Source organism: Eschrichtius robustus, chromosome 13, assembly GCF_028021215.1.
Source record: "Eschrichtius robustus isolate mEscRob2 chromosome 13, mEscRob2.pri, whole genome shotgun sequence".
Taxonomy (NCBI): Eukaryota; Metazoa; Chordata; class Mammalia; order Artiodactyla; family Eschrichtiidae; genus Eschrichtius; species Eschrichtius robustus.
In genome coordinates this window covers 23,634,847-23,650,955 of record NC_090836.1, presented here as the reverse complement: position 1 = coordinate 23,650,955, position 16,109 = coordinate 23,634,847, and the positions used below count along the sequence as shown (strand labels likewise).

The window sequence follows — 16,109 nt, the reverse complement described above, 5'->3', positions numbered from 1 at the left end:
TAATAAAAAACCAAACATTTTAAATATGGAAAGTCAACCCCAAATGAATTCACAAATTAAAACAATTGAAACAGAGGAAAAAGTTCAGCTAAAGTTGTCTGCTTTTGAGGACAAAAAAATACTACTGAAGGTAAATTTTAAAACAGTGGTGCATCATTCAGCTCTGATATAATACTTTCAATTAAGGTATACTGTTTAGGAACTGCTTTTTTTTTTTTTTTTTTTTTTTAATGGCAAATTCCCTTAAGAACTTAATGTCTGGAGGAAAGTCCACTAAGGCTTTATCTTTACACTGCATTAAATCTAGTCTCTGTTAGTCAGCCTGGGTACAATTTCTTTTGTAACACAAGAGAATATGTTTATAGAAGCCCTCAATATAGATCTCAGTGAAAAAGTGGGCTACAAAACATTGGAAAACAAAAGCAAAGTTCAAAACAATCTTCAACTGTGGTAAACCGTAAAAACAGTAGGTTTTCATAGGAGTATAAACATTATTTTCTCCTCTGACCCTGTATCTCCTGGGCCACAGAGAAAACGCTTCCTCACCTCCACCACTCTGGGTGCTCTGCTATATCGTGCAGAGCAAAAGGGCTGAATCAGGAACAATAAGCAAAATGGTCTTTTACTCCTTGTTTTATTGTTTGTTTATTTGCCCTCTATTTCGTGTACTCCGAAGAAATGGGGAGCTTATTGATGAAGCAATTTTACATCTTTGGGGAGAGAAATGTTTTAAAAACACATGCAAAGAACAGTCCAAGTAGTACTTTTGGTGAATGTAAAGGCTGATGGAAATACACCAAAAACCTTACTTTTGTCTTTGAGCTTCTTTTTAAAATTTTCATCTGTGCAGGAAAACCCATCGAATTGGAAGTTAGCATACATTACAACAATAAGTAATATTTTAAAAGCACTATTATTTGGTCTCCTTTTACCTAAAATAAAGAGACTCTAACCTCATAAAGACTGAATATTAACCATTATTTTATGACTTTAGGACTGATACTACAATATAATATGCCCTCTGTGAGGTTAGAAAGAGAACCTAATGAAGTTAATCAGAAGATGCAAATCTGAGTTACTACCTCTGTTACTTCATCTTTCTGAACCTTGATTTTCTTGTATTAAAATTGGGCCTTCGGAGTACAAGTGCTTCTTACACTAACTGTGATGAAAAACCAGCTAATGTTGCATTGGTTGTTTTTTACACTTGCATTACAGTCTGATATGTGACCCTCCTGAATGTGATTAGGACACAGCTTATGTCATATTCATCTCACTGCTCAAGTTCAACAACACTGAAGTGGTCCATCTCCTGTTCACCAAGATGAGTCCACTGATCACGCAGGTAGATGTTATATCAACATCAGATTCCATGAAGTTTCTAAACACTTGCTCTTAATGCCTGGCTGTGTACTGCTAACAGGTGGTTCACAGACCAGTGCTACTCCTCAGATCCGACTTTGGGTAGCATTACTCTAACATAGCCAACACAGCCTCTAGCCCACATAGCCTCTATGATTCCATTTTTTTCCTTAGAATCTTGAAAGCATGACCTGTCTGTGAGTGTCCTTGAAGAACATACATTCTACACATGCCAAAATAGAGGGGAAAAATCCGTTTCCCTCAATGTTGGATGAATTGAGTTTTCTGATGGACAGGGGATTGTGATACCTACAGGTAAATAAAACCAGGGTATTCTAGAGCCAAGAAGACTTTGGAGGTAACCTAATTCAAGCCCCTCATTGTACAGACAATAGTAGATAAAATAGACAAAATAGATAAAGCAATAGATAAAAATGTACCAAATCTACGCTAACTGGAATTTGTTCTGTTTTGAATGAGTCAGAAGTTGCTTTTGCCATATCATTTGTTATAACAAAGAAAGGTTAAATTTGACCGAGTGTTGTCAGATGTTACAGGCATATATATTTCCAAATATAATTTTTAAAAAGCCCACATTTCATTCAAGTTATTTTCTAGCAGGTATAACCTACATTATGAAAAATTACAGTCCATATAATATCCAGGACAAACCTCCTCAATTTATGAGAACAATTTTTTGGATAAATTCATACAGTTTTCCCAAAACAGAATTAACCTATTTTGCTTTCTAGAAGGTTGAGGGCTCAACGTATGATAAGAAATGTTCATTAACTTTCCAAAGATACAGAGCCTTCCCTCTCTCCTCTCAAAAAGGCAGGCAAGTTTCCTAAATGCTTTACTTTATGTTGTCTCAAGTTCAGTTCAGAGGGGAATAATCTTGGGACATAGTTTTGGTTCCTTTTAATTCTTTTTGACACATAGTTTTGGTTCCTTTTAATTCTTTTTGACACTTCCTTGTATTGCAATTTGGACATGATGGGAATTTACCATGTAGTAATCTAAAATTAAGTCCCACTAAAGTACAGAGGTGCCCTTCTCAGCTGCCCAAGAGGAAGTTAATAGATGCCCAAGCACAGTAAAGAGGCTTGGAGGAGTTCCTGCAGTCCTGGGCCCAGATGGCTTCTGCTACTCCTCTCTCTCTTAGATGCTAATGGTACACATCATCTAACATCAGTTTCTATTATAGATCTTGGACGACTTTAACAAAATAAGAGAACAAATGTTACATACATATTCTTACCTCGATCAAGAATTTCAATCCCTTCTCCTTTCATCTTGCAAACCAATTTTTCTTGTAGTCTTCTTACTTCAGATTCCTTCTCTTCCAGCTGTTCTTTTAGAGACGCCAGTTCCTCCTACAATGATAAATTCATTTAAAAAGAGTAGATTATGACTAAAAGGGAATACTCAGAGAGTCTGTTAACTCTTAAGTCAATAATTAGTTTTTGTGAATGAAACAAAAAACTACAAGAATTTAGACGCAAACTTCAGAAATCAGACAGTGGCAATGATAAGCAGGAAGCAAGACAATTAATAAAAGTACAACTTATAATAATTATGGTATAATTGTTTCAAGTTTCCTTGTGACCAAATTAAAAATAAATCTTTTAAAGTGTGATTAGGACTAGGGCAGCCCTAAGGTTTAAATCTTATGTTAAGTAAAAAATCTCACCAAGTTAATCAAGGAAGATAATCAAATTAGATGCTTAGTGTCATACAAGCAAAACAAAATGCAAATTGGAAAATAATATATTAGACTTGCTTGACATTTATTCAGCATTTCAAGATGGCACTCATGTTCCCTGGACAAGATAGAGCTTAATTAGTGGGTAAGGTAGCACGCGATGAACAACTTTAGCCAAATCATGGAACTAAATTATTCATCCTCATCACTAAGGTAAAAGAATAGAATCTCCTACAACAATGGAAAAAAAAGAGATTTAGAAAACAGATTTTAAGTCTTTTTTTTTTTTTAAACTACACAACTATTTAAGACCCCAAATCCAATGTTCTATCTATTTACTAATGTTTGTTTCCGTTTCATTTTGGTAAAGAATTAGCTTTGACAAATTTAAGTTTTGCTGGCTGTATTTAACACAGGAAATAAAGCTATGCAATGCTAATAAGTGCACCTTTCTTTTTCTTAACATAGTTTCAGTCTCTAAAGATACGTAGTATGTTTAGTATTATGAGAAGATGTAGCTCTCCAATGGAGCTAAGAAGTTGGCCCTACAGTTTTTATTTATGGTAGGAATGGACACCAAATACAAGGAATTTTCAGTAGCACCGGCAAGAAGTGCTGCCCACTCTCACTGTGCTTCTAAGCAGTAACTTCTACTCACTGCCATGACAGAGTTAACCGATGTACACATTTATCGTCAAGAAGGAAGAAAACAGTGTCTACTATCGATACCAGAGTTCTTTCACAGGTGAATTGCTGCAATTATTTTACCATGCTTGAATCTCAGATAGTCCAAGAGAGTGAGATTTAATTTATAAACGAATACTTTTATTTTACCTTATTGTTTTTCACTATTTCATATGTTTCTGAAAACAATATTAGGGATCGCATTGTCCCTCTAATCAGTTTTAAATATATTTTTAAAGAACAGGTGACACACACACAAAATGAATGCACACACCACTAAAAACACCATCACAGCAAAACAACACAAGCCAGAAAGCAACAGGCCATGGACCCCATTACCCAAGGTCTACTACACCTTCAGGGACTCCCACTTTTGTTCCATCCGCTGCTTTTCATACTGCATCTGACCCACCTTGATTTTCATGCTAGAAAGTTTGGCCATTAAAGACTGGTAGAGAGACAGGAGTGAAAGAAAACTACAGATAGAAAAAGACAAGCTAAGTAACCAAGAAAACAGTATCAGTTTATAAAGGAGGTTAGATAATTAAGAGAAATGACAGGTTATGTTCTATCAGATTAGTTAAACCCTGATTCTTATTCAGAACAGTAGTGTTTAAATTCAAGATGGTCTCCAGCTTGGGGAAAAACTTCATTCCCTTGTAAAATGCCTTCTTAATCATATACTAAGTAGAAAATGTATTTTATTTATATTATTGATTGTAGATAGTGAGCCATTTATATAAAAATTTTTGCCACTGTGAGAACTTACTTTGGTAGCTTTCAGCTTTTCTTCATTCTGAAGTCTTTCATTGTCCATTTCACTGACTCTTAACCTCAAATCATTGATCTCTTGCATTAGCCCCTGTCCAAAAAGCGACAAGGAAATATATTAGGAAAGCAGTAACACACTTATCTACCAAAATAGCAGCTTGGAAATCTTCAGTCAATAGCTCCTGAGTTAAAGCTGGATGAATGAGATCAGACAAATGAAAATGAATGTGTCCCCTTGAGAATTAAAGCATCTTTCCACTGAAAACATTGCCTCTGCCCTAAAATGATGCGATTGATTATGAAAATGAAAGGTGACTAAAATTTTAAGAAGTGTAGCTGATCACTTACTATCATTGAGCAAATATTTCTAGACTAAAAATCACTATATGAACTCTTATCTTTTAAAATAAACCAGAGAAATTTTCTTTAGTAAAGTCATTTACTTTTAGAGACTTTTCAGTGATATATGGATATTTATAAAAATACTTTTATAATTTCTTAATTTTTCTACAAAAAAATAGATTGTTCATCAGCCCAATCTTGGAGAATCAAATGAAATTTAAACACTTTAGACCAAGGATTCACAACTTGAGGGTAGATGAGGGCCCTATCATTTACAAATATATTCAGTATCATAATAATTTTATATTTGGAAAATGAAGAAGAAAGCAATCCTAATGTTTTCATAATACAAATACATTCATACAACTTTTCTACTTTTATTTAAAAAAAACTAATTTGCTTATAAAATTTGTCTAAATATTCTGAGCAATAGTGACATATCTTTGTCCAGAGCCCAGAGAATTGGAAAAGGAAATTAGAATGTGAAACAATACCAACTTATCCAAAGAAGGGCTCAAATACCCTGTGAAAACTTTTTTTTTTTTTTAACCACAAGGCACGAAGACCCCACCAATGGTTAACGTGTTTTTGTTCCTTTCTTTTCAAGACATTTATTCCTGAGCCACAGATTCATAGACGGAAAAGAATTACACAAGAATGCTGTAAAAAACAAATAGAACAATGCAATAAGAAGTAAAACTTTTTTACTGAGGGATTATTCTGAACTTCTAAGTGTAAGAATTCAATCTCACAGGGGCTAGAAAAAAGAATGCTGTCGTGAAATACACTTCTCAGAAAACCTACAAGCTTTTAAATTGTAGTTTCTTGTAAAAGGTGGAAAAGTACTACCTAGTATTATATAATAATTACTTATTAATATTAATTATAATTACTATTAATACAATGTTTCAATAAGAGGAAGTCTATTTTCTCCTTTTATGAATGAGGTAAATAACTGTTTGACATCATTTAATAACATTTTAGTTGTGAGTCCTTATCTACAAGTCCAGAATTCAAGTTCAAGGAAAAAGTCAGTTTCTCCCATTTATTTATCTCCCATTTATTAACCATCTTTGCATAATATGAATTCTTAGTAGCCTTCCTTAATCAATCTGGTCTTTCTTATATATATTTTCCCACTTTCTTATTGGTAAAAAACAGCTTTGAATTCTATTGGATTGTTGTATTTTACCACTTCCTTTAGAAACAGTGGCAATTTGTAAAGAAGAAGAAACAAATGAAGAAAATAGAATTATAAATTGAGGTCATTTTTCTACTAAAAAAAAACCCTACCCAATTATCCTTTGTGGCAACACTATAAATATGAACATAAATTTCTAATCTGAAAGAAGCCCTACCTTCCCATGAAAAGTCAAGCTGGAAAATCTGGAAGTACGTCCTTAACATGAAACTTTTAAAAATGTAATACAAATTATTTCCAACTAACTTCTTATCAGAAGTTCAGCACTGTTTTAAAAAGAAAATCCCTGTTATCTTTTCCTTTTCAGAAAACTCTTCAGGGCTCCACAGAAACTCATTTCTGATATCTGTATTCTTACCACAAGGGGGCAGCATTGAACGATGCCAAACATCTATCAGCAATTCCTGGGACAGGCAAGCCCTCAATCTTCCAAAGTTTCAAGACTTTTACCCCCAGTCTTTTGGAAGTATCTATACTTCTTCCCCTACTCCAATGTTTTCTTAGAAATTAATCTCCAAATAATCTAAAATTCTAAGACAATGAGCATTCTATGCTCATTCTAAGAAAATGAGCATATTCAATTTTAATTTTTTTAGATTTAATTTTGAAGACTACTTTATTTTCGTGTTTAACAAAGTTAATAATATATCCCATAATCTCTGAGTATGTGCATGCTACACTTTAACAATAGTGTTGAATGTTTATTAGAAAATTATCAGGGATTACTACAAGTTTGATAACAAGATCACCTTGCATATGATTGAGAGAATGCACGAGTGAAGCAAGGAAACACCAAAAAAAGGATTTATAAAAAATGCAGACAAACTCAAGAGATGTAAATATTGCTCTGGGGTCTTACCAAAAAAAAAAAAAAAAAATCCTAAAAATCCTAAAACAGTTACTTCAATTTAGTCCCAATATTTGGTTAACATCTCGTACCCAAATTAACCACAGTTGTGCCGGTTAAGACTTTCCCTAAACTTTGTGTGTATAATAAGGCCACCTCTTAGTGCCCCCAAACTATAAACTTCTTTCCTGACACCAGAGTTAGCTCCAGTGCCATGTTATCCATCTGTTGACTGAATTCTACCAATGTGTTCTGTAGCAGCTGTGGAGTCAGGGAAAGACAGAAGGGAAAAGAGGAAATATCCAAACAGATTTTTAAAGAAAGCACCAAAGCTAGAATTTTAATGAAAGTAGGTAACTTCCTAAGTTTTGTTTTAAGAGCCCCAGTCTCAATTAAATGAAAAACATACTTATATAGGTGATTGACAAAGAGCTTTAAGATTAAAACATGAGCTAAGTTGGGGATTTCCTTTTGCTACTGAGCAAGTAATACATATACCAAGACTTTCCATTATAGTTACATCTTTGACAGACAATTTAATTTTAAAAATAGCAATGGAGTAAACCTTATTATTCAGCTCTACGAAGGACTTTCACACAGTGGATAACATATGTGGATAATATATATCATATCGTGATGGCATGTAGTCAGCACAAAACAAATATTTGAAATGAAGATAGAGGGGGAAAGTAAGTAAATGATTTCTCCTCTCTCCTTCTTGGTACCCATTTTCTAATTCAGTATGACATCTCTCCATACCCCAACTGAGGAAACAAAATAAAGAGAAAGGAAGAGATGGTCCTAGGAGAGAAAAAATTTCTACAGTGCTTTATATTTATTTTCAAATGAATAGGTTTCATATGGATATGCTCTGAACTCCCCCCTTGACAAAAAAGCAATTAACAAATTAGAAAACCTGGATTAACAATAAACTAGGTCAAACAAATAAGAAAGCATGTTTAGCCAGGTAAATGGGTATTTCAAGTTGTAGAATCTACCCTGAATTTCACAAAAGTATACTGAGCTGTATTTATTTGGAATGATTTACATGTGGATTAGACCAAAAGTAGAAGGCCAAATTAAATGACCTCTAAAAATCTGTGATTTTTATGATTACACAATGAAAGCATGTTTGCTATGCACATTTAAAAACCTACTTATTATAGAGTAAGTAATCAGTGTGCTTAAATAAGAACTACTAGTAAAATCATGCACTTGAACCCATTATTTCCACAATGAAGAGAATCAGTATGGATGAACAGATGGACAGATGGATGCATGGATGGCTAGATAGACAGAAGCTCCAAATGTCCGAAAGTCAAAAGTATCTCTAAAGGCAAGTGGAAGGATTAATATTTCATATCAAAAGTCTCAAAATAAAAATTACCACTATCATTTAGTGATAAAAAGTCAGTGTAAGTTTATTCTTAAAAAGAAGCATGGATAATGAGGGAACATAGTAATTAACTGCCTCTCTTTCACAACTCCAAGGAATTTCAACTTGTTCTAGGAATACGTGTGTGCGAGATATATAAGTATGCATATATATGTGCATACATATGTATATGTATATAAAGAGAGAGGAAGGGTATCACTTACCTCTGTGTCTCTGAATCTATCTTCGTAATCCAATCTGTCCTTCTCTACAGCTGTCAGTTTTAACTTCAAGTTAGATATTTCGGCCATCAGGTCCAACTTCTGAGTTTCTAAGGATGTCCTGCTCAGAAGCTCCTATTAGAATTTAAGAGATACATCCAAAAGTTGTTTTATTATAAACAGCCACATGTGGATGTGTCTCACTTATGACTGCAAAGCAGCAACTCTTAAGCAGAGGATGTGAAGATTAATTACTAAATAGATACATCTGGAAAAAATTATTTGCTTTAGTTACCCTTCAAAGAGCCGAACTAATGCTCAATAAGCATTATATTGATACACACATATATAAACGTATATATTCTTAAGCCTGATGATAACACTGATGATGCTATCATGTTTGCTATGTGCCAGGCACTGTTCTTACAGGTATTCAGTGGTTCAGTCCTCGAAACAACCTTATGAGATAGAAACTCATAAGGATAACTCATGAATTATTCTTATCCAACAGACGAGGAAGCTAAGGAACAGAGAGGTTAAGAACTTGCAGAAAGTCATACAGCAAGGAAAAGGCAAAGCAGGGACTCACCCTTAACAGTCTCGCTCCAGTGTGTGTTCTACCTGCTGTGTATTCTACCTCTCACAGACGAGCACCATATGTGTGTGTACCCACATACATTATACAATTTTTCCAATAAGTCATATAAGGTACTTATCTTTTTTCTTAATCATAAAATACACATTCATGGTTGGAAATTAGGAAACCATATGAAAGCATAAAGGAGAAATTTTAAATTATCTACAATCCTATTAATATTTTATTCCAGACTCTAATTGCAGTGAACACTTTCTACTGTGTGTATGTGTTTAGAGACCTGTTACTCTAGGTTTTTTTGCTTAAAATAAGCCAGGGGACTTCCCTGGTGGTCCAGTGGTTAAGACTCCACGCTTCCACTGTAGGGGGCGTGGGTTTGATCCCTGGTCGGGGAACTAAGATCCCACATGCCGAGCGGCGCAGCCAAAAAGAAAAAGAGTAAAATAAACCAGGCTGAGTGAATCACGAAATTCACCCCTGCATCAGAGCAAACACAACATATAAATGTAGCATCTCAAATGGTCCAGCAGGAAAACCCCACCTCGGTACCGGCTTCTGAACATACCTGTTGTAGCATTTCTTCTGTGGCATTCAACTTCTCTCTGTGCTCTTCAAGGCAAAACTCCAAATCGCGAATCTTTTCTCCCTGAGCCTCTACCTGGTCTGTTAACACACTTACCTGTATTTAGAGCAAAATATTGTAATGGATTAGGAAGAATTTGGGTCCCACTGCCAACTTTATTTCTCTACATAGAACAAAAACTGGGATGATGTTACCACTCATTTGGCTGTAAAAAAAAGAAATCTGAGAATTAATAAGAAACCAGACCTTCACACTCTTATTTATGTGCTGCTTATTGGTCTGAGGACTCCTATGCAATTTTCAAGGAAGTTAGGGCTGATTGGGGATGTGCAACACTTTACAGAGAAAGAGCACATACAGAAATTATCTTTTTTGAGGGATGGTGGGGGTAGGAGGTGGTATTAGAGATTAAGAGAGGAAATGAAGTTAACGTTTGAAAGAGAAGTCATCAAGGACTATTTAAATCTGACGCTTGACAAATAAAGAGTCCAGGGAATCCAAATTCCATGAGATCTTTCATGATCACACGGTCCACGAATGTGTTCAAAAGCCAGGGTGTAGCTCAGAGGTCCAAGAGGAGCCACTGGCTTAGTCCTTCATCCTCAGTGCTTATTGCAAACCTGAGTTTTCCTCCCAACGATCACCAGCCTGGTAAATATGCTTCAGTTCTTTTAGCTCAACATACCAAAGTAAAACTACGCGCCAAGGATTTAAAAGATTATGAAGGAGAGGAAAACTCTAATTTAGCCTACAAACAGGACTCCACCACCCACTTTGTGTTTTGTTTGGTCCATGGTATCATTTTTAAAATTGAAAAATTAAATATACATTCAGATTCAGAAATACTTATTCATACTTATGGAATAGATGTATGAATATATAGACACACATATATAGTATAAAAGTCAGAATTTCTGCTATATATTAAAAAAAAAAACAGATCACATCAGAAAATCAGATGCCACTGTGCCTGTCATCAGACTGGCCCTTGAAGAGCAGAGGCCGAGAAGTGCTGTTCACACGTATGCTTGTTCTGCCACAGTCCTCACGGCTCCTGAACGTGCACAGATGGCCTACTGCACTTATTTCTATTAGCAGTCTGGCTCCTGAGAGCATCTGAACTTGCCATCCCAAGTTAAAATGGTCTTTGTAAGTTAAGTCATGAGGGAAAAACAGCATTTAGAAATCACTTGCCTGAAGAACGAGAGATTCTTTATCATTTTCTAAACGTGCCAGCCTTTCTTGATACACATCTCCATTCCCGGGGAGGTGTCCATTTGCCTGAAAAAGGAAGTGATATGGGTAAGCCTGACCCTCTTTAAAACTGAACTACTGTGAGGGACTTCCCTGGTGGCGCAGTGGTTAAGACTCACGCTCCCAATGCAAGGGGCCCGGGTTCAATCCCTGGCCAGGGAACTAGATCCCACATGCATGCTGCAACTAAGAGTTCACATGCCACAACTAAGGAGCCGGCTAGCCGCAACTAAGGAGCCTGCCTGCCTCAACTAAAGACCTGGCGCTACCAAAAAAAAAAAAAGAAGAGTAAAAATTGAACTACTGTGGGTAAATAACAATTGCATATGTTTTTAATCCAAGGAACCTGAATTGAATTCAGCACAGCTGTTACTGCCCTTAGTAGAAAATATGAGAAGGAAACACGGTTCATATACAAAACAACAACAAGAACAAAAAACCCATCAAGAAGAAAATAATGACCCAAAAGGAACAGTGGCTACTGATAGTCACTGACAGTGGATGCCCACCTGGGCACACAAAGCTCTGTGAGCATGTGGGTGGGCACAAAATCGCTCTTTCCCCCTGAATGCCTCTATCAGCGGGAATAACCTGGGAGGTCCTTCCATTCCTGCCCTCTCCTCCCAAAGTCCCAAATCCAGGACTACCAATGCCGGCCTTTACACGGGAGACAGCAGGGGCAACTTACACCACCGGCCTCTTCCTGCTGCTCAAGTCTTCAAATCACAGGACAAATCTTCCCTTCCCCTTTGAAGCCTTTCTCTTTTCCCCCACGAGCTTAAGCACTGAGTCCACAATGACCTCCCCTTGCAGCACTGACTAGCCATGCTCATCGGTGATTTACCACGTTCCGTTCTGAATTCATTAACTTCTCGTGGGTTTGCTTGTTCACCTACTATTACTCTAAGCTTCCAGGCAGAGCCTGCAAACTGGTATCATCTTGTAACTTCCACAGCATCCAGGCCAGTGCTCTACTTAGACTAGTGCTTACTCTTTTTTCTCCTCCCTTCTGCCCCCTTTTTTATCAGATTTGGGCGTATTTATGGATGGCACAAATGCCAATGGAAGTACAGATTGGGAAAGGAAGTGCAGATTTTTTTCCTCAGCTGTCTTGTACTGCAATATATACAAGTGATTAAGGAGACAGATTGAAAAGGCTCACAGAGCGCAGACAACATAAAAATGTCATTTTGAAATAGAGTAGTACATGTGCTGTGTCTCTTGGTATCTCATTTAAATAGTTCCTAATCACATAATGTGTAATCCCAATAGAATTTCCTGATTCCTCATTCAAATACAACAGAAATAAAAGCCAGTGGAGTCCAAAATGGTTAGATGGGGCCGCCCAGAATGGTTAGCTGGGGCCGCCAAGAGTTCAACTGAAAAAGCAAATAAACAACCTCAGACTTCAAGAAAATACACACTGTACATGCTTACTGCCCAGAACACGGCTGATGTGACAGCAATTATTTTTCCAGAATTAAGTGCTTTTACCATTCTGCCTTTCCAATTAATGCACTTTTTAAGTATAAATTCTGAGAATAACAAAAGTTATGTGTTGGGAGGGAAACAAAAAGAAACAGATCAAAAAAGAAACAAAAAAGAAAATTGCAGGATGTTTCTTCCCAAAACATCGGTGCACTGGATGTATTTCCCATGAGGCCACAAGAGAATCTGAAACTAATTTAGTAAGCACGCGCTGTGTGGATACAATTTTTAACATCACCTGCTTGACCACATACCTGCACAATTATCACAGCATAATTCTATTTATGTTGTAAACTGAAGTGCCCGGAATTAAATTACAAGTATTAGGAGGAGTCTGACGGAGTGGCCGGGATGACTTCCACCCCTGGGGACTACCAGGAAAATGAAATTTATGTTAACTTCTTGAGGACAGGTTTTTGGAAAAGAGCCAGGATGTGTAATGTATGTTCTCCATCTAAGAAAGTGCTGAGACCGGCCCTATACAGCTTTAAATTCCTCATGTTGATTATGAACATTAGCAGGCATCTGCTTTTAAAACTACATAAGCAATGTTTTATAAACAGATCCATTTCATTGGGTAGAAAAAAAAAGCTTTCTGCTCAGTGAAGACAAAAAACAAAAATCCTCTTTCTCCTGACTGAAGGAAATTAGAGCAAGATTAGAAGTGTTTCTAGGGCAAGTTCTAGAAGTGTTTCATGAAACCACTGCCTATGATATGGAAATAAGTTGTTTCAAAACCAGTTCTACAAAATTATCCATTTAAAAATACTAAAAATTGACCACAATGAGCATACTCACGTTTCTTAACACTGTATTGATATTTACAAGCACTCATAACACTCAAGAGTAGTTTATTTTTTTATTTTTTTTTAGATTTTTAAAAATTTTATTTATTTATTTTTGGCTGTATTGGGTCTTGGTTGCTGCTCGCGGGCTTCCTCTAGTTGCGGCGAACGGGGGCTACTCTTCGTTTTGGTGCGTGGGCGTCTCATTGCGGTGGCTTCTCTTTGCTGCGGAGCACGGGTTCTAGGCGCGCAGGCTTGGTAGTTGTGGCTCTCGGGTTCAGTAGTTGTGGCTCACGGAATCTAGCGCGCAGGATCAGTAGTTGTGGCGCACGGGCTTAGCTGCTCTGCGACATGTGGGATCTTCCCAGACCAGGGCTCGAACCCGTGTCCCCTGCATTGGCAGGCGGATTCTCAACCACTGCGCCACCAGGGAAGTCCAAGAGTAGTTTATTTTTAAACACTAAAATCACTATAGGAACATAAAGCAAAAGAGCCACCACTGGAATGGTTACATGCTTTCAAAGCACTGTGTTGACTTACTCAAGCAGGTAAAGGTCTATTCTATTCACGTTTATTTCTGTTTCTGCTAATTTTGTTACCTTTGCCTCAAAAATGTTAGCAAGCGGTAAATTCCATTAGGCAAATACCCTACCGCCCCTATTCTTCCTCCATCTCCTGTGCTCTACCCCCCACACCACCCCAAGCCTCCCCAAACCCGGCATGCTCTCTCACACACCAATTCTATTCCCTCTGCATAGACTGCATTTCCTACCCTTTCCTCCTTGTTCCTCATTCCTTAAGGTCCACCTCAAATGGGGCTTGGTCTGGAAAGTCTTCCTTGAATTGCCTGTTCACTTACATGCCAGTTACAGCATCCGGATGAACCTTCACTACAGCAGGCATCACACTGAAAGGACTAGGTTAGACCTGGCTACCTATGCGTCTCTCTCTTCCAACAGACTCTGCGTTCTCTGTCGGTTCCTCTTTCCATCTGACGCGCAGTGAAGGACTGTTGCTAACTGACTGCTGAATGAAGGAACAATGATAGGTGTTCAATAAACATCAGACAAATAAAAGATGAATGAATGTTTGGTTTTATCCTGGCCTTCTTCCTTCTCAGTAAGACTTTTATTCACATTTCCTCTACCACCTGGTACACACACTCCATGATCACTAGCTCCTTTCCCCTCAAGCCTGTACCCCCCTCTTCCTACCACATTTAAGAGGTGACCTCAGAGCCTTTTTAACGGACAGTAATTGAGGTCCTCTTGCATGAACTCCCTCATATACTTCCTTCTTCAACGCACATTACGTACTGCCTCTTACGTCTTCCCTGTCTTCCTTCCTGCCAGTCTCAGGGGAACTGAGCCTTAACTCCTTCCTAAAAGCTTATCATTCCTCTACTTTGGAACCTTGATTTCCTGTTTCCCTGTGAATTGACCTACAATTATTGCCTCTTTCCTCCTCCTCATAAATTTCTTCCTCTCAATGAACTTTCGTCCATTCTCCTTTCCAACATCTACTCCAAGGTTTTGTGCCCACCCTTGAACCCCCTCCCACTCCTCTCTGCCTGTATCTTTCATAGAAATCCATCTTTCATAGCCAGTTCCCACCTCCTTATACTGTGCCATTCTCTTCTCCTCTACTGACTTCTCTTCTGTGTCTTGTCTTGAACTTCACAATTAACTTTTCATCATATTCCACCAGGGAGGGCTTACTAGTGATTTTACGCGAGTTGGTCACTTATTCCTCCCAACAGTACCTCAGTACGAAACTCTCTTACATTTCTTTTGATTCTCCCATGATGCTTACAAAACCCTAAGCTCATAATTAGAAACATATTTGGTATAGACTCTTGTTGAGTCAATTTAACATCCAAAACATTGAACACCAGCCCATATTACTTTACTCAAAATTCCAGAGATGCCTTCAGAATAACTCTTTCTAGTTCAACTCATGACGCAACCCTACGTTGACCATGTTCAGTCCAGCTGAAAGTTTAAGTCAAAATTGGAATCAACTGGAGGATTTCAACAACGTAATCGTCAACTAACGGTGTGTGGAAGGGCGGGACTGTAGCACATCAGGGAGGGCAGGGCAGGAGATGCAGCTGGGCTATAACAGTGATACTTTCATTTAATTAAGGAACCCATGGTGTTTGCCAGATTTTCCTGGCATAATGGAGGAAAAATGTCTACAAAGCTTGATTCCTCATAGAATTATAGAATCCTAGGGCTAGTCAGAAACCACACCCAAGAATGTGAACTGCCTGACCTCACGTGGCAGGTGCTACACGTAATATCAAGCACCACCTACTTTAGCCTTTGCCATCTAAGTAGAAGCTCTTCTTTTCATATTAACTTCCCCTTAATCATCAAATATAAATACACAATCAAGTAAAAAGATGTAATAAATGTTAACATCTTGCCTTATGTGGGTCTCTTTTTTAAAATGTTTTTTTACAGAAAATTTCAAATATATATAAAAGTAAAGACTATAATGATGAAACCCTTTGTACTCATCACCCAGTTTCAATAGTTATTAATTCATGGTAGGTGGGAGTCTTTTGTCTGTTATTTTTGCTGAAAGTATCATGCTGTGTTTTCCTCTGATTTTCTTAGTTCTGTTGGTTTGCATTAGCCTACACTTGGCCCTCTTTTGTCCCCAACCTTCATTTTTGGTTTGTTGTTCTTTCCTGAGTTCTGTTGTCCTGTTAAAATCCAAGATCAACATACAAGCAGTGATTTGCCACAATTAAACTTATTTATAACACAGAACTCATTTTGAATATAACATTCCCAAATCAGAATGGTGAGTAACTAAATTAAAATAGGGAAAAGAAAATCAGTCCAATTTTATAAGGACAACAAATGTTAAGAAATAGTTGGACTAGTGC

At 37.2% G+C, this 16,109-nt stretch overlaps 1 protein-coding gene across 8 annotated transcripts in view; it reads right to left on the bottom strand.

Annotated features, from left to right (window-relative positions):
• PPFIBP1 (PPFIA binding protein 1) overlaps positions 1 to 16,109 on the bottom strand; it is a 175,718-nt gene that overhangs the window by 37,617 nt on the left and 121,992 nt on the right. For 5 of the 8 annotated variants that reach the window (XM_068561797.1, XM_068561794.1, XM_068561792.1 and 2 more), the window contains 6 exons: positions 10,881 to 10,967; positions 9,669 to 9,782; positions 8,512 to 8,643; positions 4,521 to 4,613; positions 2,624 to 2,738; positions 810 to 842 (listed from right to left, as the gene is read on the bottom strand). In XM_068561797.1, the coding sequence (XP_068417898.1) occupies positions 810 to 842; positions 2,624 to 2,738; positions 4,521 to 4,613; positions 8,512 to 8,643; positions 9,669 to 9,782; positions 10,881 to 10,967 (574 nt within the window). The remainder of the gene's footprint in view (positions 1 to 809; positions 843 to 2,623; positions 2,739 to 4,520; positions 4,614 to 8,511; positions 8,644 to 9,668; positions 9,783 to 10,880; positions 10,968 to 16,109) is intronic. The other 3 variants (XM_068561799.1, XM_068561795.1, XM_068561798.1) reach the window with 1 other exon arrangement.